At 52.4% G+C, this 24045-nt stretch overlaps 8 protein-coding genes and 1 non-coding gene across 9 annotated transcripts; 4 read left to right on the top strand and 5 right to left on the bottom strand.

Moving 5' to 3' along the window:
- The first annotated feature begins 539 nt into the window (after positions 1-539).
- On the top strand, positions 540-3701 carry ASPACDRAFT_74822 (putative Ste20-like serine/threonine protein kinase). The gene is made up of 5 exons (XM_020204310.1): positions 540-766; positions 926-1029; positions 1090-1120; positions 1194-1510; positions 1572-3701. Exons 2-5 carry the CDS (start codon positions 978-980, stop codon positions 3236-3238), a joined length of 2067 nt encoding a protein of 688 aa, XP_020061661.1. The 5' UTR covers positions 540-766; positions 926-977; the 3' UTR covers positions 3239-3701.
- A 774-nt stretch (positions 3702-4475) lies between these two features.
- Positions 4476-7326, bottom strand: ASPACDRAFT_21330 (putative C6 transcription factor; the record flags this gene model as incomplete). The annotated part of the gene is made up of 5 exons (XM_020199016.1): positions 4476-5271; positions 5330-6707; positions 6767-6883; positions 6940-6974; positions 7121-7326. The coding sequence occupies 5 exons, from the start codon at positions 7324-7326 to the stop codon at positions 4476-4478; spliced, it is 2532 nt and encodes an 843-aa protein (XP_020061660.1).
- Positions 7327-7995: 669 nt separating this feature from the next.
- On the top strand, positions 7996-9660 carry ASPACDRAFT_1893861 (L-rhamnonate dehydratase). The gene is made up of 3 exons (XM_020198685.1): positions 7996-8144; positions 8213-8435; positions 8509-9660. Exons 1-3 carry the CDS (start codon positions 8055-8057, stop codon positions 9474-9476), a joined length of 1281 nt encoding a protein of 426 aa, XP_020061659.1. The 5' UTR covers positions 7996-8054; the 3' UTR covers positions 9477-9660.
- A 344-nt stretch (positions 9661-10004) lies between these two features.
- On the top strand, positions 10005-11056 carry ASPACDRAFT_19963 (SDR family NAD(P)-dependent oxidoreductase; the record flags this gene model as incomplete). Its single annotated transcript, XM_020198915.1, has 4 exons — positions 10005-10073; positions 10161-10426; positions 10511-10928; positions 11006-11056. 4 exons carry the CDS (start codon positions 10005-10007, stop codon positions 11054-11056), a joined length of 804 nt encoding a protein of 267 aa, XP_020061658.1.
- Positions 11057-11149: 93 nt separating this feature from the next.
- On the bottom strand, positions 11150-12335 carry ASPACDRAFT_56695 (uncharacterized protein; the record flags this gene model as incomplete). The annotated part of the gene is made up of 2 exons (XM_020203162.1): positions 11150-11577; positions 11669-12335. 2 exons carry the CDS (start codon positions 12333-12335, stop codon positions 11150-11152), a joined length of 1095 nt encoding a protein of 364 aa, XP_020061657.1.
- Positions 12336-13332: 997 nt separating this feature from the next.
- ASPACDRAFT_t22 lies at positions 13333-13404 on the bottom strand. Its single transcript has one exon. It is a non-coding gene; the product is annotated as a tRNA-Arg (tRNA).
- Positions 13405-13958: 554 nt separating this feature from the next.
- On the bottom strand, positions 13959-15461 carry ASPACDRAFT_1852262 (uncharacterized protein; the record flags this gene model as incomplete). The annotated part of the gene is made up of 2 exons (XM_020197242.1): positions 15013-15461; positions 13959-14939 (listed from the first exon to the last, which is right to left on the bottom strand). The coding sequence occupies exons 1-2, from the start codon at positions 15421-15423 to the stop codon at positions 13959-13961; spliced, it is 1392 nt and encodes a 463-aa protein (XP_020061656.1). The 5' UTR covers positions 15424-15461.
- An 871-nt stretch (positions 15462-16332) lies between these two features.
- On the bottom strand, positions 16333-19160 carry ASPACDRAFT_74819 (uncharacterized protein). The gene has a single exon (XM_020204309.1). The coding sequence runs from the start codon at positions 18980-18982 to the stop codon at positions 16508-16510; it is 2475 nt and encodes an 824-aa protein (XP_020061655.1). The 5' UTR covers positions 18983-19160; the 3' UTR covers positions 16333-16507.
- Positions 19161-21214: 2054 nt separating this feature from the next.
- ASPACDRAFT_1945 (uncharacterized protein) lies at positions 21215-23599 on the top strand (the record flags this gene model as incomplete). The annotated part of the gene is made up of 1 exon (XM_020198885.1): positions 21215-23599. A coding segment is annotated over one exon (2385 nt), but the record flags the coding sequence as incomplete, so codon positions are not given.
- Positions 23600-24045: the final 446 nt, after the last annotated feature.

The raw sequence follows: 24045 nt of genomic DNA, 5'->3' as shown, positions 1-24045 counted from the left end.
AATTGGGAGAAGATCATTATGGATGATCGGGGCACTATAGAGCTAAGCCAGGATGCAATGAGACACATGAGTTTTGAGCGATAGACTTGATGCAAGTGCTTGACAGAGCATGGAGTACCTAGTACCTTACTATGTGCATGGAGTACAGTACATCGTTCCGTGGCTGTTGGGCCCGCCCAGCCGTAGGTACCCGCAGTTACCGGGCTAGTAGCTGCTGACCGCCATTGAGGACTGAGCCCCACTATTGGCAAGAAATCAAGGCATTGGGCCGGCAGAAACAACCCCGCGTTGCCCCAATCACCGGGCGGTCCCTCCTTCGTTGTTGTTGTTCCATGTTTGGCCCTGCCTCATTACTATCAGTATGCAAGGAGATTCTTCTCTCTCTGCCATCTGAGCTCTGTCTGAGATCCTTACTTGTTTGTAAACTGACAATCGAAGCAAGGGGATCGATTCTGAGAGGACGCTTGTCTGTCTGTTCTTCTAACTTACCGCTTCCTCCCTTCCTCTCCCTCCTTCCTCTCCCCTCGCCCCCTCCTTCAGAAGTGCAAGGCCTGGGTTCAACAAATCCCCCCGCCAGCTGATCGTGCACTGGTCGACCAGTATCTCGCATTCCACGGGTGGCACTTGAGCTTAATCCTCGCTTTCTCGCCCCTGTGAACTCTGACATAGAATTGATCTTCCCCCCTTGTCAACGAATGTTCTCAGTGTTTCATTGAATCTTATCTGTTCGTTCCATACCTCCTAGACTGCTGAATCTAGGCGATCGGTATGTTGTCACCGTTCTCTCATGGCTGATTGGACGATTCATCCACTATAGCTCTCCTCGAAACGTCTTGGCCCGTCCCCTGCTCACTGGCTATTTGGTCCTCCCATAAATATCCTTTGTGTCGGCTGTCAATGCTGATTCTTACATTGACTATGACAGAACCACGCCGAACACTGGCCATTAGCAGGTCTTGAGTCCAAGCACAGCCAAAATGGAAGGTCTCGTAGATCCAGAGACAATTTACATGAAGCAGAATTGCATCGGTACGTATCCGCTTTGCCGCCTCAATTGTTAGCTGGCTTTCCTGACCGACCGTCGTCTAGGTGGCGGAAGTTTTGGGAAAGTATATAAAGGGTATGGTGCTGTCTCTGTTCCCCGTTTGCAGAAGATCTATAAGATCATCGCTCACGCTGTGGTTCAATCAAAGGGTCGATAAACGTAACGGAGCATCTGTTGCGATCAAGATCATCGACGTCGAGAATGCCGAAGATGAGGTTGAAGATATTATCCAAGAGATTGCTATCTTGTCGGAGCTCAATTCGCCCTACGTGACCAGGTATCATGGCTCGTTCTTGAAAGGGTCTAGCTTGTGGATCGTTATGGAGTTCTGCTCCGGTGGTAGTTGCTCAGATTTGATGCGCCCCGGCACCATTCCCGAGGAGTATATTATGATAATTCTCCGAGAGCTGCTCCGGGGATTGGACTACTTGCATAGCGACAAGAAGCTACACCGTGATGTCAAAGGTGCTGTTTATCATATCGTTTATGTATCTGCCCGTCCAACACCAGCTAATTTGTGGTATAGCTGCCAATATCCTTCTCACTTCTAGTGGCCAGGTGAAGCTCGCAGACTTTGGTGTTTCGAGTCAGTTATCAGCAACTATGACTAAGAAAAACACCTTTGTGGGGACACCATTCTGGATGGCACCAGAGGTAATCAAACAGTCGGGCTATGATTATAAGGCCGATATCTGGTCTCTTGGAATAACAGCAATTGAGCTGGCGAATGGAGAGCCACCTTACTCGGATATTCATCCTATGAAGGTTTTGTTCTTGATCCCTAAAAATCCCCCCCCAACCTTGCACGGGGACTACAGCAGAGCTTTTAAGAACTTCGTGGAGCTTTGCCTGCGGAGAGATCCAAGGGAGCGACCTTCAGCCCGAGAATTGTTGGAGCATCCATTCATCAAAAGGGCGAAGAAAACAACATACTTAACGGAATTGATTGAACGCTACGAGCGTTGGAATACTATTCATGGAAATAAATCGACCGACGACGACGAGGATAACTATCAAGAACCTCCATCCAAGAACAGCCCTGTCGACGAAGAAGACGATCTCTGGGACTTTGGCACTGTCCGCCCTGCTGGGGGACGAGCTCCTGCGCTGAAGCCCATGAAAGAAGCTGAAGTGAATGCACGAGCTCATGATATCGCTGAACAAAATCTGAAGGCAAGCAGTCGTTTGGAGTTTGCACGTGATAAAATCAATCCTCCTACTGTGCCGATGCCGCCACCGCGTACTCCAGGCGCTGTATCCGTACCATCCTCACCCTCTAAAATTCCTTTGCCGCCATCTCCTATTAAGTCTTCAGCATCAGAGTTCAGACCACATACACCTTCTTATCTAATAGAGCCAGCTACGCGCCTGCCTAAAGAGAGCCCCGGCAATGAATACGATAGAGCTCTGCAGCAAGCTTTAGCCGAAGACTTGAGTTTCCTCAACCTCGACCAGTCACCAAACATTTCCCTAGCCTCCTCGAACAGCCGCCACGATGCTCATGCAACACAGGGTTGTGAGAGAACGCAACCATCACAATGCACAGAGGTTGCACCCTTTCAGAGACAAAGCCCCTCTCGCGCTGTTCCTGGCCCTTCATGCAGTCAGGGGTCCAGACCTGCGGCAGAATCCAGCCCACATCGTCAGCTGTTCGCACCGCCGCAACCACTGCCTCGGCCTCCACCTACTCCTAGGCACATGTCGCCGCAGTCGCCATCATCCCGATCTCAGCAGGTGCTCGCGCAAAACAACACACCTACCCCAGTGAAGCATAGTCGAAGTCAGTCTCACATCGCGATAGAAAGCTCCTTTGACAGCGCTCCACGGGCAGCAAGCAATCAACCATCACAGTCCTCGTCGACCGAAATTACCGCCTTGAACAGTGTGATATTACCTGCTCTCGAAGCCGCCATACGTCGTCGGGCACGGCGCTTGGACCTTCTTACTCACAACTCCGCTGGCAATAAGAGCACCGATGTTTACAAACAGCAGGCGCGTCAGTACCACGCGCACGAGATGATGGAGTCTCTTGTGGGCGATCTGTGCGGGATGTTCACAAGACTTGAACGTTGGGATAACGAGGCCCCTGTGGGAATGGGCGCCCAAGTCTCGTCGTTCTTAGAGGGGTTTCTCGAAGAAATTCTTGTTCGGATTGAGCCATCCGACGATGATTCGAATTCAAGCGGGGCTTAATTGTTGTCTTCCTGGGGCAACGATGCGGTCCGCTACTGGTATTTAGGCCTCTCTGGTGATGATAACGAATTTTCCTCCACACATATTCGCTGGCAACCTCATCTGTCCCAACAAGCCAGACAGATCTCTATCGTTGGACCACTTTCCATGAATCCAATGCCTGATATTCTCATTGATAAGAGACTTGCGCATTCAAAACCCCTGGATTACACTTTTTTTTCTAGTCATGTCACCTTGACATGTCTTCCTGTTGGAGTCAAAACTTTCTCGTCCTGTTCAATGTATGCAAGACGTTTCTATCCACCTTGGGCTGGAACCTTTGTTATTCACATCATGATTACTGAGAGGGAGTATATTTTCGAAGTCAAGCAGGCTCCTGACTTTGTTCGCCTCCTCTGATTGTTTTTCAAGTTCGCTTTTGTGTTTGGGTAAGAAGTTCTTAATTCTTCCTCTCCCTTTTTTTTCTTCTGTGGCTATGTTTTCTTAGGTTAAGATTGATGGACATAGACCAATTTACTTCAAACGAATTCACGATAGGTCACATGCCTGAATTGTTACATCTCAAAACAAAGGCTCCGTGTAGACTTGACCCTTTCTTAACAGCTTATGTGATATATACTCTAGAGATTTTGTGCCTTCCTCCGGCTTCCCACGGTGTACATTTATCGTGCGCGCCATTATCCCTATCATATATTGAGTGGTAGGACGAGTACCTAGGCTGTCCTCACAGGACTGATAATATGATGCGTAATCATGCTCAAAAGGGTCGAGCCTGCCTCTGTGACATCAATCGTAAGGCCTGCTTCGTCCTCTCGCTTTTTTCGGAAGAGAAGCGTAATTATTCTGCAAGCGGTCGGAACCAAGCACAATTGTGCATAAGCAGGCACCAAGCAGGTATCAAAGAAGCAGAGACTTGTTCCTTGTGAAGGACTTGAACGCGAGGAGCAGCTTGCCCTCAGGGCCACTTTCTTTCTCACTGCCCCTTTGTTGGAACACGCTGTTGCCATCTAAAACCATCGAGACAGGGAACAACGAAGCTCCGAGACGCACCGTTGTCATTGCAGACTAGACAGTGGTACACATAGTCATTGTTCATCGGATCATACGCTTTTGCTGCGTGGCTGCCTGTAATTTGACGGTGATTCCCAAGTGGCTGGAACCAGCAAAGTGTTTTTATGTGTTCGAACTTCATTTAGTGGTACCATTTGACATAGTCGTTAGGCTCGCCAGAGCTCTTTCAACCACTGGGACGAAACAGCCAGTCAGTCTCTGGTGTTGGTATCAGGTAGTTGGTGATGTTGAACTCGTTCGTGTTTGTGTTGGTGCTATCAGCGACAGAATCGGTCGTGTTGCCAGTCCCTGTAAGGCCATTGATCGGCATCTGCTCGTTGACTGCATCCCCCATATCCAAGCTGAGGATCTCAGGGCCTCTGCCGGCCGGCACACGCGGGACATTGAAGAAGCCAAATACATCAAGGTACTCTAGTTCATTGGGGGCTAGATTGCGAGCTGGCGCGACTGCAGGGGCTGGTGGTTGGCTGCCAGCTGGGGATGAGCGCGGCTGTCGTGAAATGAGAAAATCGAGATCAAATGCACAACGACGCATATCTGCTAGGATTTTCACAGACGATGGCGTGACGCGCTCACCCTCATTAGTGCTGGACTGTTGGTATTCGCCATACTCGTCGAGTACGCGCTGTAGGAGTGAGCTGTAGCGCTCTGCCACTTTCCAGTACTTCCCCATTTGAGAAAGGGTGTCAACAAAGAAGATGATATCGGGGCTAACAATATGGGCGATGGTGGATCCATGGACAAGCAGCAGGCGAGCAGAAACCCAGAGAGTGAACGCAAAAGGCGGCCCCATCTTGTCTAGCATGTTATTGTCCACGACATAGCGGGTCACCGAAAGAATGTTGTCAACTGCCAGCAAGCACCGTTGGCTAGCACTGTATGATGGGGTGAAGATTGGAGAACGTGTGGTGGGGTAAGCGGCCGACGAATGGAGTCGAATTACAGCGCTACAAAGTGTTAGCCTTTTTACCGCGGGGCTGAGTGCAAGGGTGTGATATCTATAGCACAGACAGAACTCACGTTTGATATGTAGCATGTAGTTGAACCCAGTCACAGTGGAGATTCCGGCTATGTTTGGGTCCACTGAAGAGGCGAGACGAGTTTTCATAAGCATACTCGGCTGGAAGGTTGAATTCCCAGGATGTGAGTTCGCTATCGAGCTTGCGATACATCACTTGCCATTCCTCGACATCGGAAAGTGCACCTATATCGACGGGTCTCTTCAGAAACGTATGGATCCGGGATAATATCCCTAGAATTTCCACGTAGAGTCCAAATGTTCCCACATTCTCGGCGCGACTCGAATATTCAGCACGATCGCTGGTACGTCGGAACCACCGAGTCTCAACCGGCTGGTTCTTGTGGAAGTATTCATCTTTGCATGGAAGCTTGCGGTCAATATCCTTGTCGTCCAAGGCAAAGTCAAATGCAGTGGCGATAGTTGAGTATCTGTCTAGGAGGTAAACCATCCAAAACAGTCTCCGTCGACTCTCATCCTCAATCCAGGTGTCAGGATCTGGAAGGGTGACTGCGCGCAGGGTATAAATGGAAGGATATAGAGGAGCAATGAGCGAGGATTTAGACTCCACGGCTAGGCCCAGTTGGACTACGGATCGCGTGACTAAAGCAAGTAACTTCCATCCCGGGGGGCCGTTGGATGAGCCTACTAAGTCCAACGCTAAAATCACCAAAGCTTGGAGCGCTTTGACCGAAGAGTTTTCCAGCCCGTAGAAAAGCACCTTCTGCTTAGACGAGTCATGATATCGCTTCCGGTTCTGCGCGTTGAGTCGACTATCATTCGAAAAGCGGAGCGTGGTTGCCACAATAGCATAAAGCACGACTCTATCAGCTTCCTCTAACGGAGAGGGTCCAAAGAACGTATCGAGCGTAGTCCGGCGATGTAGTATTGGACACCATGTGTTGATGTGTTCGAAATAGAGATCGACTAGTGCATATAGTAGATCGTAGGGGGGGAGATCGAGTTCCGGATCAGCGAGTGATTGTTCCTGGCTGTTATACAATGACACCGGGACCTTCAAAGAAGATTCGTTCCCTGTATAATCACTCTGAGTCGAATTATTTGAAAGATGAGGCAACGATATTACAGAAGAGATGCCATTCGGAAGATGATTTGGTAGCGTGTTCCGCACCGACAGCTCCGAAGGACTTGTGATAGAGACATCAGATTGACGAGTAGGGTGCGGGAACGAGGCTGGCTCTTGGAAGTGGAAGGTAGTTTGAGGACTTGTTCCATGAGCGGCAGAAGGCTCTGAAGGCGAACTGTAAGAGAATGGTGCAGGATGAAGAGCATCTTGGCCCAGGCGCGATTGGCCCCCAATGATATGCTTCTCAATGAGGCGAGCCTGCGTCTGGATAACTTCCTCCAAGCGGTCTATATCTCCGATATCAGTCGAGCGGGCTACAAGAGTATATGAGATTGGCAGAAAGCATGCCTACCGAGTCGCTGTTCGAGCTCCTTGCCATACCCCGCACGAAGGCCAGGCTTCTTGCGTTCCTTGTACTCACACAACTGGGCATTACGTGCACACCACCCACAGCTTGGTTGAGCTCGATCTAGCAAGGTTAGCAAGACATGTATGTAGCATTGCACTACCACGCGGCTTACCTACCACATTTGACTTTCCTCTGCTTACAAAGCTCACACCTGGTAGTTAAGGAGGTTAGCAAGGTCGGTAGGACAGTCACTACTGTTTCACAAAGGAAGGTATAGGGCGAATGCAGATGCAAGATGCCGGAAGAGTATTCAGGCATCAAAAGCTTGTTTAGGCCCGCTTTGAAGAGGAGACATACGAGACAGTGAGGGGGCGCTTGCGCTTCAATGCTCGAGAAGCACTCGAGTCGTTCTGGGCCACACGGTCATTGTCACTGTCAGCAGCGGACCAAGACTCATCTCCGCTCTGATACCGTTCTGGCTCGCCAGAAGGTCGATATGGCGGTGGAGTCCGCTCAGCAGGAGGAGCTGTTGGTGGCTCTGGTGCTGCAGCAGAATCCGGCATAGCACTTCACTGTACTTCGGCGAATCGGGATCTGCAAGGAAGGAGGGGAGGGGGGAGGGAGGGAGGGAGATAGGTCGGTTTAGCCACGGCAATTGGTATCAGTAGTCAGGAAAACCTCATGATGACAGGGGGGAGGGGGGTGGGTTGAGGTGAAGATCGGGGGAGGAATTGAACCGAATTGAACAACAAAAGAAAGAGACCGGGAAAGCGAAGGGGAAGAGGCAGAAAGGCGAAGAGCAGACAGACAGGCCGGCAGGCAGGCGGGCGGGAGTGCGTGCGGTTGCGGGCAGGCTAGGCTAAGGCCCACGGGGTTTAGGTGGGTTTGGGTGGGTTCCATGAACAGATGGGCAAGACCCAAATGGGGAATAGCCTTTCACCCCCGCAATCTCTCTCCTACGGCGGCGCTTCTTTGTCTGGCTCGTTTTCATTCAGGTTGCACCGTTGCAGAAGTTAGAGGTTGGGGCAAGGCCCGATCCGCCAGTCAGCTGACGATTTCGATGAGAAGAGAACCTCGACGCTGTTGACCTCGGCCACTATTACCCCGAACTTGCGCTGCCCGCCCGGGGCAATGGAGAATTATTTCCCCTCGATGCCATTCCGGTCGCATGTGTTCAAATATGAGAAGTTTTCCAGGGGATGAAATGGCTTTCTTCTTCCTTTTTCTTATTTTCTAAGAATCTGTACGCGTGTGTGAATTTACATTCTGTTGTCTGTACAGCATCGTCACCATGAGCAGCACCACGCCCACTTTCCCCCGCATCAAGGAAGTTCGCACTTTCATCACCAGCGGAGTGGGCTCCGGAGGTGACTATCACAATGTAAGTCGCAGCCCGGTATTCGCCGCGCATGTGGGAAGAGACGCCCTAACCTTGCTTTCTCTCTTCAGGTCAAGGGTGGTCACTGGCTGATTGACAGCGATATTTCGACCCCTATGACCAAATGGGCAGAATACCGTGGCTCGCGGACCTCCTGGGGTATCAACGTCCTCGGCTCTTTCTGCGTCGAGCTGGAAGCCACCGATGGAACCAAGGGCTTCGCCACGGGCTTTGGTGGTCCCCCCGCTTGCTGGTTGGTCCACCAACACTTCGAGCGTTTCTTGATCGGTGCTGGTGAGTCTTTATTTGAAGATTTTCTCCATATTATAGAATGGACGACCACTAAGCCCCGTTGTTTCATTGATAGATCCCCGTGATACCAACGACTTGTTCGAGAGAATGTATCGGGCTTCGATGTTCTACGGCCGTAAAGGTCTTCCTGTGGCCGTCATTTCCGTGATCGATTTGGCGCTTTGGGATCTCGTGGGAAAGATCCGTAAGGAGCCCGTCTACAAACTCATTGGCGGAGCGACGCGCTCACGGCTGCACTTCTACTGCACTGGGCCGCAGCCCGCCGCCGCCAAGGCTGCCGGCTTCATTGGCGCTAAAGTCGCCCTCCCCCACGGCCCCGACGAGGGCACTGAAGGTCTGCTGAAGAACGTTGCCTACCTGCGTAAGCAGCGCGACTCGGTCGGCCCCGACTTTCCCCTGCGTGTGGACTGCTACATGTCCCTGAATGTCCCCTACACCATTGAGCTCGTCAAGCGCTGTGAAGCTGAGGGCATCAACATTGACTGGTGGGAGGAGTGTCTCACCCCGGATGACTTCGACGGCCATGCACTTCTGAAGAGAGCCCACCCCACGGTCAAGTTCACCACCGGCGAGCACGAGTACTCCCGCTACGGTTTCCGCAAGCTGATTGAGGGACGCAACCTGGATATTGTGCAGCCTGACGTGATGTGGGTTGGCGGTCTGACCGAACTCTTGAAGGTCTCAGCCATGGCCGCTGCCTACGATATCCCTGTGGTCCCCCACGCTTCAGGCCCATACTCATACCACTTTGTTGTCTCCCAGCCCAACACACCGTTCCAGGAGTACCTGGCCAACTCCCCCGACGGCAGCACTGTTGAGCCCGTCTTCGGAAATCTGTTTTTGAACGAGCCGATCCCCAGTCAGGGCTACCTGGATGTGTCGATCCTAGACAAGCCCGGATTTGGCCTCGAGCTGAACCCCGCTGCTCCCCTTATCAACGCCGCCACTATCCTCACCCCGGCTCCCCAGAAGGGCTTGCCCGCTCCGGTAGCGGAGCAGCCCGAGACCAACGGAACTGCATAGAATGATTGATCTCGATGGAAGGCTGTTAACAGGATTGCGCAGCGCGCAGTGGATCCTACTTTCCATTGTCATTGCCCTTTTCCAGATGTCCCATGTATGACTGATGCTTTTTTTTTTCTTTTTGCCTGATGTTACTCCATGTTCATAGACGGAAAAATCTCATTGACCGACCAATGGTCCCGACCGTGGAGAATTGTACTGTGGCACCGCCGAATCGGCTAAATGTAGCGACACGAGCAAGTGTGGGGTAAAAACAGGTTAGCTCGGGGTATCAATACTGCGAAACCCCCGAGACCGACCGCGGCGACTCCACGTGCCCCATTTCCAGCTTCCCCACTATCTTATCGCTTCGGCGGGGTTGGCCTTGATTGTAGCACTTGAAAAAAACAGAATTCGACTCCTCCAGCGAGGTCCAAATCTAGAGGTAGAGATATATTTAGGTATTTCCCCCGGATACTCGCCCCCGATTGATCTCTTCTTACGACTCTGGTGGGTAATCGGCCATCATTCAACAAAAATCACAACACCATGCCGCTTCCACAGCTCCTAATTGGCAAAGTGGCCGCCATCACAGGTGGTTTGACCGGTATTGGCAGAGTGAGTACCTTCTTTTCCCCTGGGGCTCTGCGATGGGCTTCCCAGAGATAGCAGAGCCGGCCCCGACCAACTGAAATTCCTGAACAGGCCATTGCCCTCGACTATCTTCGCCACGGCGCCAAGGTAGCCGTCAACCACCTCGGCGGCCCGAACGATGAGCCACTCCTCGAGGCGCTGCGCAAGGACGTGTCCGAGGTGACCGGAGACGAGGAGACCAGGTTCATTACCGTTGCGGGGGATATCTCCCAGCCCGAGACGGGGCGCGAGTTTGTCGCCAAGACGGTAGAAGCATTCGGACGACTGGATGTGTTTGTGAGCAATGCGGGCGTGTGCAAGTTCGAAGAATTCCTGGAGTGCGTTTGATACTTACTTGCTTGCTGGCTTGGCTTCTGCGGTGGCCGTGGGAAATACAATGCTAATAGTTCCATCTCTGACAGGGTCGACCCTCCCCTCCTCGGCCACACCTTCAACACCAACCTCTCCGGGGCATTTTACGCCGTCCAGGCGGCCGCGCGACAGATGGCGCTCGCCCAGTCGCCCCCCGGCGGCTCGATCATCGGCATCAGCTCCATCTCGGCGCTGGTCGGCGGAGGGCAGCAGACCCATTACACGCCCACCAAGGCAGGCGTGCTCAGTCTCATGCAGTCGACGGCCGTGGCGCTGGGCAAGTATGGCATCCGCTGCAATGCGCTGCTGCCCGGGACCATCCGCACGCAGCTGAACGACGAGGATATGAGCGACCCCGCGAAGCGGACATACATGGAAGGCAGAATCCCGCTGGGACGACTGGGTCAGCCGCGGGATCTGGCGGGCCCCGCTGTGTTTCTGGCGTGCGAGGAATTGAGTGGCTATGTGGTGAGTTTTTGCACGATAGCTGTGATTATCTTCTATTACCGAGTACCGTTACTAACTACTAGGGATTGGAACAACAGACCGGTGCGCAGCTACTCGTAGATGGTGGATTGTTTGTGAATCTTCAATAGATTGGGATCTTGTATTATTGACTGACACCTTGCATATCACGTCGCATATATAGCTAGCTATAAATAAGCCTGATCGTAACCATTAGTACAGACTCAAATCTCCACGCCGTAAGCCTTGACAGCAACACCGCCCCAAACCCCTTCTCTCTCCGCCTGGGACAAGCCTCTGCGGTCCAAGATCTCCTCGACGACCCTCTTCCACCGGCCCCACGAAACCGCATTCCCTCCGCCGCCGACATTGCAAACCGGCCAATCCGACCCAAACATGACCCTCTGCGGCCCAAAGACATCGAACACGACATCAGTCCACGGCTGAATCCTGTCCACCAGCGCCTTGACGTTCGGCTCCGTCCCTTCCTCCAGCGGCAGCAGCTCCGAAAACCCTCCGGAGAGCTTCATAAACGTCGAAGGATACTGCGCCATGGCCATGATCAAGGCCGACCACTCCAAGAAATCCGGATGAGTAGCAACAGAAGCCGGGCCACGATACGGCAGGCGAAGATTCGGCTTACAGAGATGATCTAACACATCGCAAGTCAGAATCTTCCCCTTCCCCTTTTACCCACGAGCGAGCATCTTACGCGAACCCGGAATCGAGGGGGAAACACTCACTAATAACGACCTTCACGCGCGACCCATCCTGAAACACCAACCTCAACATCTCCGCCGCCTCCCTCAACTGCCACATCCCGCCCTGCCTCGCATCGACCCCAAGATCGAACGCCAGCCCCTGTCGCCCCAGCCATCGCAACCCCTCCACGAACCCAGCCTGCACCATCACCCCGGCCGGCTTATCCTGGACCAGATACCGTACCCCGCAGACTTTGTGAAACAGAGCATCCCCAGTCCGCTCCCGCACCAGCCCCATATACCTCTCCAACACCCCCGGACCCCCGGGCACCGGCGCCCACGGCACCATCCCAAGACACAGGTGGCGATCCGCCGCCGTATGACCCTCCCCGGGCACGGGGTCGCCCGCGATGATCCGCGTCAGGAGGGAGACCTCGTCCAGCGCGTGGGACCAGCCGCGTTTCTCCGAGTGCTCGTCCACCGAGGAGATGCGGTCGGTTTCTAGGAAGATGAAGCCCCGGAGATAGGGCGCTGCGCCGCGGGCGGCGCTCGGGCTGGTCGCGATCGAAGAGGCAGTCGCCTGTCGATACTCGTTGACCGAGTGCTGAGCGCCCAGTGGGTTCTGTGGCCCATGCCAGGCCAAGGTCGGTAAGTGGGATTCGGGGAATAGGTGGATGTGTGAGTCCACGATGGGGATGGGCTTTGGCATCTTGGTTGGTGGGTGGATTGGTTTGAAATGGTTTTTTTTGGTTCGGCTGGTTTCTTCTTCTCTTAACAATCAAGGAGGGACTGGTCTTGGAGTGTTATTGTGTTCTGCTAGGCTTGGGTTGTCGAAAATTGCGGGGTAATCTTAAGGACGATTGGGGAATCTACTGCGGTGCTTAGCCCCGAGGAGGTAAAGCGGAGGGGCGCAAGCTGGCGAGGGGATTTTCAAATCGACAGAAGAGTAGGCTTGAGCTTTCGCGAAAGATGCAATGTAGAGTACAATTGAAGTTTGGGAGGAATATTCCTTCAGGATTACGTCGCGTGTGTGCGGGGGGGAGAGGGGCAATGAGGAGCTCGAGATCTTCTGACTTGTTTACTCATACTTCGCTTGTCAGACGATCGATCGGTAGCCATTACTCCGAATAGATTGTCTCCGACTCCACTCTCCAACAAATATACATAGTATCTTCAACCATTCTCCACATCTTATCTGCTCTGCTCATCTCCCGGTTTGTCCTCCGCAGAAGATTGAGCGCCAATTTGTTCCATGGAATCGACCGCTGGCCGATGGCCCTTAGAACGGCGCCCGGGTCAACTCATGTGGCCCTCATTGCTGATAGCGTGATCAATGAGCCCGTTGACCTCTATTCAATCTCGCCGTATGCTCCGGTATGCTTAACAATCCACTCACGATTTTGCATTGCACGGCGGCAACCTTTCGATCGTCAATCTTGCGAGTTGTTCGGTTACGAAACAGATCCAAGTGTTGAGCAGTCAGAGCCAAATATATATTGAATGGACGGGGACAATACTCACCTGTTAAGAAGTCTGGGATCAAACACACGAGAGAGTCAAGACATACTCCGGGAAGACATACACTCTGCGACCAGCAGGAGAGATGCTAAAAAAAGCATCAACCCACTTTCTTTAAAGCTATACACAAAAAGGCTAGGAAGGGAGAGAATCTCATGCTTCCTATACTCCGAAAAGGCAAAAAGTAATGACCTACGCAGGGCTCGAACCTGCAATCTCTTGATTCGTAGTCAAGCGCCTTACCATTGGGCCAGCAGGCCTTGCTGTTGAAAACTCTGCTGCTTAGTTAGCAGTATATGACAAGATTAAAGATTGACCTAAAACCGATTAGGTTGAATTGTGGCTAATCGACAAGAGTTGATCTCATATCTCTTTGGGTAAGCTGCCCACAACTCACGGTACACGTTCATTGTACGCTTACCCGGACAGCGGAACGAGGTCAACAATCCTCCCAGTAAGGCTCGTCGAAGGCCGCGTCGAACCATGGCTTCTGCGTGACTTTTGTGTCACCGGGCGCAAACAAGTCTACGAACTTTGGGCTATTCGCTGTGATGACATCAGTAGTACTCTAGTACACGAAGCAGAGGCGGCCGATGCACGAGAATGATCGATCTCAGAGGAAGCACGAAATAAGCTGCAAGGCTGCCAGGTCGATATTGAGATAAATGAAATTATGATATGCGGAGCACAGAAAAACATAGAAAGTCACCAGCGGCAAGGGTATAAACGAAAGAAACCACCCAGTGCAACGCTATCTAGTTCTTTCAAAAAAAGTGGAAAATCTCTTGAAAGAGGTAAACGCAGCGCCCGAAATTCATCGAACTCGCTTGCTATTGCCGGTAGTCGTAGCTGAAGACGGCCTTTTCTGACCAGCACCTCCGTCAGTAGATGCCAGAGCACGGATCAGCGCGTCCAGCCGGATGATATAAGCCTTGGGCGCGCGGTCTACCTCCACCCTGCGCAGGATCCCCTTCAACTTGTCCTCAAACTGATGAAGATCCTTGAGGGGAAGGTGCTCGAGAACATCAAGGACAAAGAAGTCTCCAGTCTCGTGGGTCCTGCCAATGAGCTGGTGATAGAGATTGCGCTGGTCCTCGTCCTCGCCGTCAAATGTCTCCCGACCCCAGTCATTGCCCTCCAAGGGATCCCGATTACGGCCGCAGATGTCTTCCAGTAATATTATGAGCGCTTTTGCAGCTCCATCAGTGCCGTACGGTGCCCGCGCCATAACACTCCTCTGGACTCGGTGAACATGGCCTTGGATCTCCTCCAGCACAGTGCTGGCCGTTAAGTCTTCGACTCCCGTCGGAAGCTGTCCGGTCCGACAGTATCGATCGAAGTCAGCGAGTAAGCTGCGCAGTCTCTGCTGGACCTTGTCAAAGTATATCACCGCACAAGCCCCGATGGGCATCGCTTTACGCAGGCTGGCGTAAACTGCATCGTCGTGGACCGCCAGCCGGAACAAGGTAGCCTCGAAGTCCCCCTGCACCACGCACTGCTCGGGCGTGCGCGACTGCCCCGGGTCATCACCGACAAGGTCCGGACGGAAGTCCTCGGGCAGTATGGCGCTATCAAAGGCGGACATGATATCCCTGACCATCTCCTGACGGTTCATCCCCCCGTGGGCTTCGAAGTGCGAATACGGCCAGTCAAAGTCGTGCGCAATGGTAGGTATCTTGCAATCGAGCAGTTGTATGATGCGTTCAAGGTTCGGTAAGCGGTCATGGTCGGATAGAGGAATGTCGGGGGTAGGAGGTCGTGAGAAGAGGCGGCCTTGAAGCTGGTCGTGAAGCCACTTCTGACGGTTAGTATCGAAGGATAGTAGCGAAGGAGAGCTTCCCCGACAGGTGGACTAGAGTCATACTTACATAGATATGTTGGCAGGGTACACTGGGTTGACTCGAGTACGTTGGACAAGTGCAAGTGACAGACTCTGCGCCGAGATGAACGTGAGGCCGCTCTGACAACTGGAACCCGTATCCTGTCTGCGTCTCATGGCAGCGGGCCACGTCGAAGTGACTCGTCAATCCCACCAGAGCTCTGGCCTTGGAATCGACATCCAGCCTGGAGAGGTCGTAAGAAATGCCCGACTCGCCATGTACAATCGAGTGTGCTGCCGGGGTTGCCCTTTCGCCAGCGCTGGAATCGCTTCCACTATTCGAACCATCGCTGTCATCGCTGTCCTCGGCCTGGTTTCCGATGATCTCTTTTCTGGGAGGAACTGTTGGCATGCCACCGGTAATTGACAGTCTTCGAAGTTGGCGAGTAGGAGTAGACATGAATACTCGGTCGTGCTTCGGCAAAAGCCAGACTTCAATTAGATGTGTAGCTGTGTAGCTGTGTAGTGGGGACAATACCGGACATGCGAAACTGACATTATATAGAGTTTGCTCCGAACCAGGGACGAAAGCGGGTACTGTTTGCTACCAGTGCAGACATCCAGCTGGGGCAGTGACAATCACAGGGACTTGATCAGTCCTTATCGCTTGGTACTCAGTAGAAAAAACTGCAATTGCAGTGCCGCAATAGTGATAATCAAAACTGGATGACTATTTGCCTACTAGATAACCTAGCCACGGGATTCATGACTTCCAAGTTGTGATTCTGCGCCGCAGAAGAAGACGGATCTCGGTACTGTATGTGCGGAAATTCCATACCGACGCAGCGGAAATTAGTTGCCCGGAGCATTTTCAACACTTCTTGTCAATATTGCTAGTCAGCTTTTTTCCTTGAAGCCATTGGTTACCTGAGCTCTACAATACCAAGATGGCACTACGAGTATTTTTCCAGTTCCACACCCACTGGTTGCGAAAAGACTTGGGTCGCTCCGTGCCTCGTATTGCGGACCACATATCAAGGTGGGCTGGTGTAGATCACCACTGGTAGCAACTTGTCAAAGACTGCGCCTCAGGGTTTGCGGTCGACGTATCTACTGTTTCAGTCGCGGCAGGCTGAGAGGTGAGTAGGTCGGTAAGCGAACAAAGCACTCAAGCTTTGTGGTTGTGGTGCCATCGCTGCGCTGTGCCGCTGGGTCCATCGCAGCCACTCGACATCGATTATCGATACTAGACGTGCGGCGCATCTCAAAATGTACAGTACATACAGCCTCAGCTTGCAACCTCCACACTTCGCAGCAGAAGACCTTTCTCCCTCACTGTGCCGCAGTCCTCATAAGTGAACATACTTTACCTGGAAACATTAGCATTAAAGTTATGTGGCCAACCGCCGCCCCAAGAAAGAAGGAAAAAGATAAGAGGAAAGAAGCATAAGGCTCCACGGGACTTCTAATTACATAATAACAACACTGATGATGTATGTACTGAGATAAAGCTGTTTCTACAAACAGCAAGCTTGTGCTCGTGCTCATGTGACCTTTCTTGCAGCGTTTCTCTTCTTCGCATTCTCCAATGCCTTGCGAAGTCGCTCTTGATGCTCGTTAATTTGCACAGGCTGGCCTGAGGTAGGCTTGGTGGCGGAGCCGGGACTCGGTGAGCGAGCATCTTTGGGCGGCTGTACAGGCTCCTGCAACAGAGCAGGCGATTGCTCGGAGGCAGTATCGTGGCCGAGGGAACGGAGAATATCCTTGATGTTAGCGGCCACCTGGGCTGGCCCTTCCCTAACACTCTCAAGCTTGGATTCTAGATCATCTTGGATCTTCTTATCTTCTTTCTTTTTCTCCGCCTCTAGTTGACGAAAAACATCAGCCTCGGCGTCTGAGCATCGAGCCTCAGCAACAGATACACCATAATCAGCGTCGTTGAGAAGTGCATCAGCGATACCGAAATTCTCGAGTATGGATTCGGAGTCCTCGCGCAAGCAGTCAATGAACTGATTGGCTGATCTGAATAATTGCACAATTTCACTCTCTGAGAGAGGAGAAGAACGAAGGCCTGCCACATCGATTCGTGATACCTTTGCAGTGATGTCATCGAGAATCCTCTGGTTCTCTCCTAGACCATGCATGATAACATCATCGAAAGAGTCCATCAATCGATTGGCTCTCGCATCCCGTTCCCGAGCAGCCTCCAGCTTATTGCGCTTCTCCATCTGATCGAATTCTTGATCCAGCCGTTTGAGGGCAGTCGAGTCGCCCATAAAAACAAGAGGCCGCCTCTCAGCTTTCTTTCGTCGACGTTCGCGATCTAAAGCAATCTCGAGGCGCTTCTGATAGCGAGCCTCCAGGTCACGATAGATCTCATTGACGGTCTTCATTGTCTTAGACACGTGACTATGGTCATTTGCCGTTTTCTGGATCGTATCGTCACCGTCGTCAAGCTGGGCGAGAGCGGCTTCATAACCGGTTTGCAATGCCATGACCTCCTCTTCCAATCGTTTATCCAGCGGGTCAAAAACGTGTGCAATAAAGTCGTTCAGTTCGTGCCTCTCCTCCTCCAGCTGGCAGCGAGCTTCTTTCTGACGGAATTCCTCCTCGAGGACATTGATATCAGCATACCCTATCTCCTTTGCGTTGAAAAGGGCATCAATATGTCTTTCGGACTCATCCTGACGTTGGACACGTTCCTTCTCCAGTGCCTCCCTACGAGACTTATTCGAAGCAACCCAGGTATTTATCGCCTCTTGAATGTAAGTGAAGTCATTGGTTATTCCCTTGGGCTCCTTTTTCGTGGTAGTTCCAATACCGCTCACAGACTCTTTGCTCAGTGACGATGACACGATTGAGCGTAAATCGTCCAAGGGGTCGGGAATTCTACCTTGTCTTAGGGAGGCAGGTAGTGGTGGGAGAGTCGACGACTTCTGGGAAGCTGTTTTTCGGTACGCAATACTTTTCTCCCTGATGAGGCCGATGAATGTTTCGTCCTGCCCTGCTTGGTTTGGTGTCTCTGCAGGGAATGAGAGGTCTTCTGATGCAGGAAGCAAGCCATTGGACATCACCCGCCCGCTTTCAGCAGATGCTTGACGCAAGGCAGAATAAGCTTGATAAGCCGGACGATCAAACACGAGGGCATCTGAGCCCCTTTGAGGACCCTCCGTGTAACGGAACGGCGTGTAAATCGGCTGTGGGGGATGGGTAGCAAGTGGAGAGAGGTCCTGCTTATGTGCTGCAAGATCAATCATCGTAGGCGGTACTGAGGCAGGTCTTGAGGATGACATCTGTGCATCAAGGGAAGGGGCAACAGCATGTGAAGGGGAACTTTTCACACTTGCAGGGTCAGGTGTGTGAAGCCTAAGGATTGGTCGGCCACCCGGACTGTAGCTGCCACTGTAGCTGCCATCTCTTGGTTCGTCCGCAGTAGTAGTAGGTACAGCAGTGTCCTCAGTTTCCACCGGGCACAGTCCAGATTCCACAGGAGAGGACACACGATCGATGTCGTTGCTGTTTGCATGAGCAGTTAGTGTCGTCGATGCTGAAGGAGAAGTGCCTGTCATTGTCTGGTTGGCACTCTTTGGGTAAGGTTCAATGCTATACAAGACTTCACGTAGCTTTGCCTCCTTGGCCATGAAACTTGTGAAAATCTCAAATCGATCTGAGTCGGTATCTGCCGTCGCCTCCTTCCGTAGCATTGCCACATATCGTTCCAGAGAGGATTTGGACCAGGTATCAAGATCGTCGAAGGAATCGGGCCGATCTAATGGCGCAAGTGCTGTTCGATGTGTTCCTTCGAGTTCACCGGCCTTATTTTCGATCCCATTTAAACTAGTCTTGCTCTCATCTTGCACTGCATGTTCTGAGTCTGCATCATCACATAGGTCAGGCTTTTGTGAGTTTGTTGTAAGAGGGCGAGTCCATGCTTCAATGACACCATCAATACTCTCCACGGTCTCTGAAGTAGAGACGGAGCTATGGATTGACGCAGTACTATCCGCTCTGGCATTCATGCCAAGCGAGACGGGTGATTCGTAATCGTCCTGTACTGTATCAACACTCACGGGGGAATCATGAATCCCCGGCTGCGTGTTGATATACCCCGTGTGCAAGTCCGATGGAGGTGGCCCAGAACTACTAGGGAAGTTATGAGGTGCTGATTTCGATGCTTGAGGTAAGTGAGAGGGGGGTCCCGAGCCCACTGGGCTCGCGTGTTCACGTATGGGAGCTGAAGCCGCAACATCGTCAACGTTCCCTGGTGTCGGCGATAGATGCTCCCAGGCAGAAGGAGTACCAGGGCTAAGAGCGGAGGCGCTAGTAGCAATTGAAGTGGGATTGGTTTTGGGTGGTACCGGAGGCGCGGCGACAGGTAGCAATTCAGGGGCTATGCTAGTGGTTGTCTCATAAACCCACGGAGACTGGGTTTCTGGATGTCCAATGACATGTGACGAATGGGGTTGCTGTGGGCTTGTAAGTGGAGGCAGTCCTGAATCAGGCGCTGGAGGCCCTACGAGATGGGCTTGAATTGGTGCTGGTGGGCTGGGCTGCTGTACGGGAGAATCATGAGGTTGATTGAAGACGGCGCTAGAATATGGTGGAGGTTGTAAATGATTCTGCATTTGGCCGCCGGAGTGAGAAACGAAGCCCTGGTAACCAGAAGGAATAGGAGGTGGTGGCGGGACCTGTGTTGGTGCGAAATCAGTCTGTTGATGGGATGCAAATGGAGGCGCGCTCCATTGCGGATATGGATTCGATGCATCTTGAGCTGCCTGCATTGGAGTTGCCGACGAAGGCCTTTTGACATCCAACGAGCCACCGGCGGAAGAATTCGTCTGGATAGAATGGGATTGTGTCGTGCTTGAAGGTCGCGGCTGGGGAGTTTGTCAGTTACGAAAGCCCCCAAATTCTGGTAATACTGCCAGGTGTATGTGTATAGAGTGTACTGTACTTTAGTACACTTACCGGGAGTGGTGGGGGGCTCGGGTCCTGAAACTGCTGCCTGTTGTATTTCACTCCCCATGAAGTTGTGTCCATTCCTGCCATATTGGAGGTTGGAGAGACATTTGCGCCCGCGTTCTTCACCACAGGAGAACTGGCATTCGGTCGCGATCCACCCTGATTAGGTGTTGGGCGAGCCGGAAGAGGGGGGTTTGCCTGCCATGACGGCTGTGGGGGATTGTGCGACGTCGCAGTACTTGAAGCAGTAGTGGCCGACGTGAGACGCCATTCTGGTTGTGAAGGCCCTGTATTCGACCCGTACATCTCCTTATCAAGTTTGTGTTTTCAACAGAGAAGTTTGCCTTGCGCGAAGTAGATCCTCTTCCTCGAGAACAGTGAGGTGAAAAAGAATGACAGAGCGGGAAGAAGAGAAGTGGCTGGCTGATCTAAGAGAAGCACGAGGAATAGAAAGAAACAGATGGATGGATGATTGTCCTGCTGACTTTGGGTGGCACCAGATCAACTTAACAGGAAGAAAGCTGAGCTGTACTATACCCCCTTCCCTGGTGACCTAGTTTATCTGCGGTCGTGGTATTATTTATCGAACCCTCGGCGTATGGATGGGGGACGGGGGGAAGAAGGGTCGGAAGGAGAGCCGAGCGAGGCGGTGCCGAACACCCACTGCAATACCTACAATACCGTGCCGACTTCACTTATTCTCCATCCACTACCCTCTTCTTCTACTTCTCTCGTTCTCGAGCCTTCGGATAATGCGAACGAAAAGCACACCACTTTAATTTGCCTCGTTTTTACATGATAGACAGCTCAGGCTGAGCACACACCTTCATTGTTCAAGAGTATGAGGACCACCTGAAATAGGAGAACGGGCAGAGGCAGACGTTCCAAGGTTTATTTCCGTCCTTTGTTTATGCGCGCGATGCTGTCTCGGAGGGACATTTTCTCAAACGTGGACCACTTCCAAATCATTATTGACTGGTGAGCCTTACGAGCTCATTCCCCGCAGTTTACATGCTCTGTCTTCCTTTGTGCCCTTTGCGTTCTTTGTTGCTCGAAGTCGCGCGAAGTGGTAGCCCTGCCAGTACCACCATGTCTAAAAAGGTCAACACACCCAACAAGCGTTGGGGCAAACGCGTAGTTCTCTTCTATCAACCCGAAATCTCATTTTCAGAAGACTCTTATCATCTCTCGAGCACAGAACCTGGGAGAGAACCAGCAATTGCACCATGTCGGACAACAAAATCCCTCCTAATTATCATCTGCGGCGTCCCCCTGATAACGTGATACTGCCGCTGCCGCTGCCCCCGAGGCCCAACTTGTACGATGAGGTCGAATGGGGACAGCATGTGAATCAGAACGATGCCCGCATTGCTCACCGCTTCTGGTTTCGCGCAGACTCGGCGATTCAAGCAGACCACAATACTGCAGGGGAGAGGCCATTCTTGCGCCCAGTCGATGACGAGGAGAGGGCTGCGGACCATATGCATGCCCTAGCACGTAACATTTACAATGACCTGATGCGTCAACATCTCACCCCGGTTAACCCCAATGATCAGGGGACAGCATGGACGAATCACTCGTGGCATTTCCATGACATCTTCCCAAAGGACGAAAGATCCCAGGACGATGACGAGATTATCCGGTGGACATTCTTCGAACCCAAGGCGACCCAGTCCTTGAAATCTGACCAACTCAAAGAGGCTCTTGTTGAGAGGGGCCTCGACCCCAAGGGTACAGTGGCTGTACTGCGCCAGCGTCTTGAAACATACCAGACAGCAGGGCCGGAGTGTTATCGGGCCCTGCGGCGCAGTGACCTCTCCCGTTGGGGAGTTGAAAGGACAGGCATCAGTCGCCTGTTTGCGATCAACATCTCAGAGGATGAGACAGCACGTACAGTTGACCTGTACACTTGCGCCATCCTCCGAAGTCCATACAACCCTATGTACTGGATGGGTCGAGCTTATTGCCACTACCGACACGCCATGGTTGACCTTGCCATTGGGGACGCTTATCGAGCCCAGCTCCTACTTGAGGTGTTAGTCAATCCTTTAAGACGAAACGTTCAACCTGGCCTTTATACTCTGGTCTGGCATGCGATTGAGCAGCACATTGAGGTCGGCGGAGTGCAAGATGAGATTCGCTTGCGGCGCCGTGGCAATGGAATCAACTACTTTATTCCAACCATGCGCAAGGCACTTCAGAACATTATCTGTCTCAGTCTCATGGCTCTTCAAGGGTGGAATGATCAACCGCACTTCGAGCAGGACCTTGTGGACAAGGTTATCATGAATGATCGCGATACGCTACCGTCCAAACGGCGCCCTGAGGTTTTCAAGAAGATAAAAGGATCTTCGACGTGCAATTGGACACTGACCAAGGACTACGCTCGCAGTACCCTGTATCACGAGCGACGTAGTGGGTGGAGTTATGGAGACAGACCCTATCCCTATGAAGCAGATGATACGGTGAGATTGCCCAAGACCGGCGAAGGGGAAGGCTTTGCGGAAAAGGCAAACGAGTTATTCGTCACCAGGAATGCCAGTCTCCCCTGGAAGAAATGCAGGATCGCGATGGAAAGAGAGCAAAGGTATATGATGTTGGCGACCGATGACATCGCCAAAGATGAACTCATCTGGGTCGAAATACCTTCAGCCCGGGGCCACCTTGCCATCAAACGACCGCCACTTCCCCAAGACCACGTCCCCGCGAGGATACTCGACTGTGATAACTGCCGAAGAGTGATCACTTCCAATGAGCAGCGTAGGCAGAGCGATCAGCTCAGCCAGGCGAGAAGGGCTAACCCGAAAGACAAAACCACCAGAGAAGCATGCGGCTGTATCGACAGTGACCCGCCTATTATATTCTGCCCTGCTCGGGGAGAAGACGGCGACGAAACCTGCGCTGAGAACGCTCGGAGACGATACCACTTCCGTGCATGTGGGAAGGATTGGGAATGGCTCCACGACGCCATGCGACCTGTCGTCTACAGATTCAAGGATAAACAAACGTGGCTCTCACATTCCAACGAGATGCATGGCACCGTGTTAAGCCTCCTGCTCCGGGAAGTCCTCGACATAACCCTTCTCAGACGGAAGACAAACCCTACTCTTCACGCACACGAGCTCGACGAGCTCTTCGCCCTCGAAGGCTGCGCGGACTGGGCTAACCAGAGCTTCCCCTTTACATTTGCCGCCAACATCCAGGTCCCCATTGACATCCTGATGACCCTGGGCGTCGACATATTCCGGGACCTCAGTTTTGATACCTGGGTGATTCAGCGGGTGCTACAGAAACTCCTGGTGAACGCCGTACCCTGGGATCAGGGCCTACGCGTCAAGATCAACCGAAACGACAAAATCAAGAAGGGCTGGAGGTTCCCAAGACCCAGTCAACAAAAGGAATGGCGTGAAGAAAAGTACGAGAAGTATGACCCCACCTGTCGGTTTTTACACCTGTTTCCGGGATTCAGCTTCTTCGATCATGCGTGCAAGGACAACGGCAATGCGCAATGGGGATATGACACGGAGATCCCCAATCGATTGCTCGTATGGGCAACTAAACCGATTAAGGCCCAGGAGGAGATCCGCATCTCGTATATTTCCGATCGAGATAGAGACGAGAGAGAGTCTGTCCTACAGCGTGTGCTGGGTAAGCCATGTAACTGTCCTGGGCCAACACATGCCGCACCCGATGGTCCTGCGTCACCCGACCCCCATCTTCCTACAGGGCCATCACGAGCGCGGACTAAGTCTTCTCGGCCCCGACCGCACGATTCTTCTGAAGACGAGTCCAGTTGACGGAGGGTGGAACTGCTCAGGGTGGAACTGCTTAGGGCAAACAGCAAGATCCTTCCGGGGCCCAAAGAGCGCAGGGAGGGACTATCCAGGGAGCTACTCAGTGAGCGCGAGTCGGACATATCGGTCAAGAACTTTCGCTATCAGGCCACGCTCAAACTATAGCCATCGAAAGTATGAAGTGGTCTCCTCGTGTATTCATCTCAGCATGCCTCGACTACCGTGCCGTACCCTTTCTTTGGTTTGCTACCGCACTGTTGCCGATGATGTTTTGCTGTATTTGTTCTGTTATAAGTTGTGTCGTCATCTGTTCCTCCTCATCTGAT

This window comes from Aspergillus aculeatus, assembly GCF_001890905.1.
Source record: "Aspergillus aculeatus ATCC 16872 unplaced genomic scaffold ASPACscaffold_1, whole genome shotgun sequence".
Taxonomy (NCBI): Eukaryota; Fungi; Ascomycota; class Eurotiomycetes; order Eurotiales; family Aspergillaceae; genus Aspergillus; species Aspergillus aculeatus.
The sequence above is the reverse complement of the archived record's forward strand: the minus strand, read 5'-3'. Positions and strand labels throughout refer to the sequence as shown.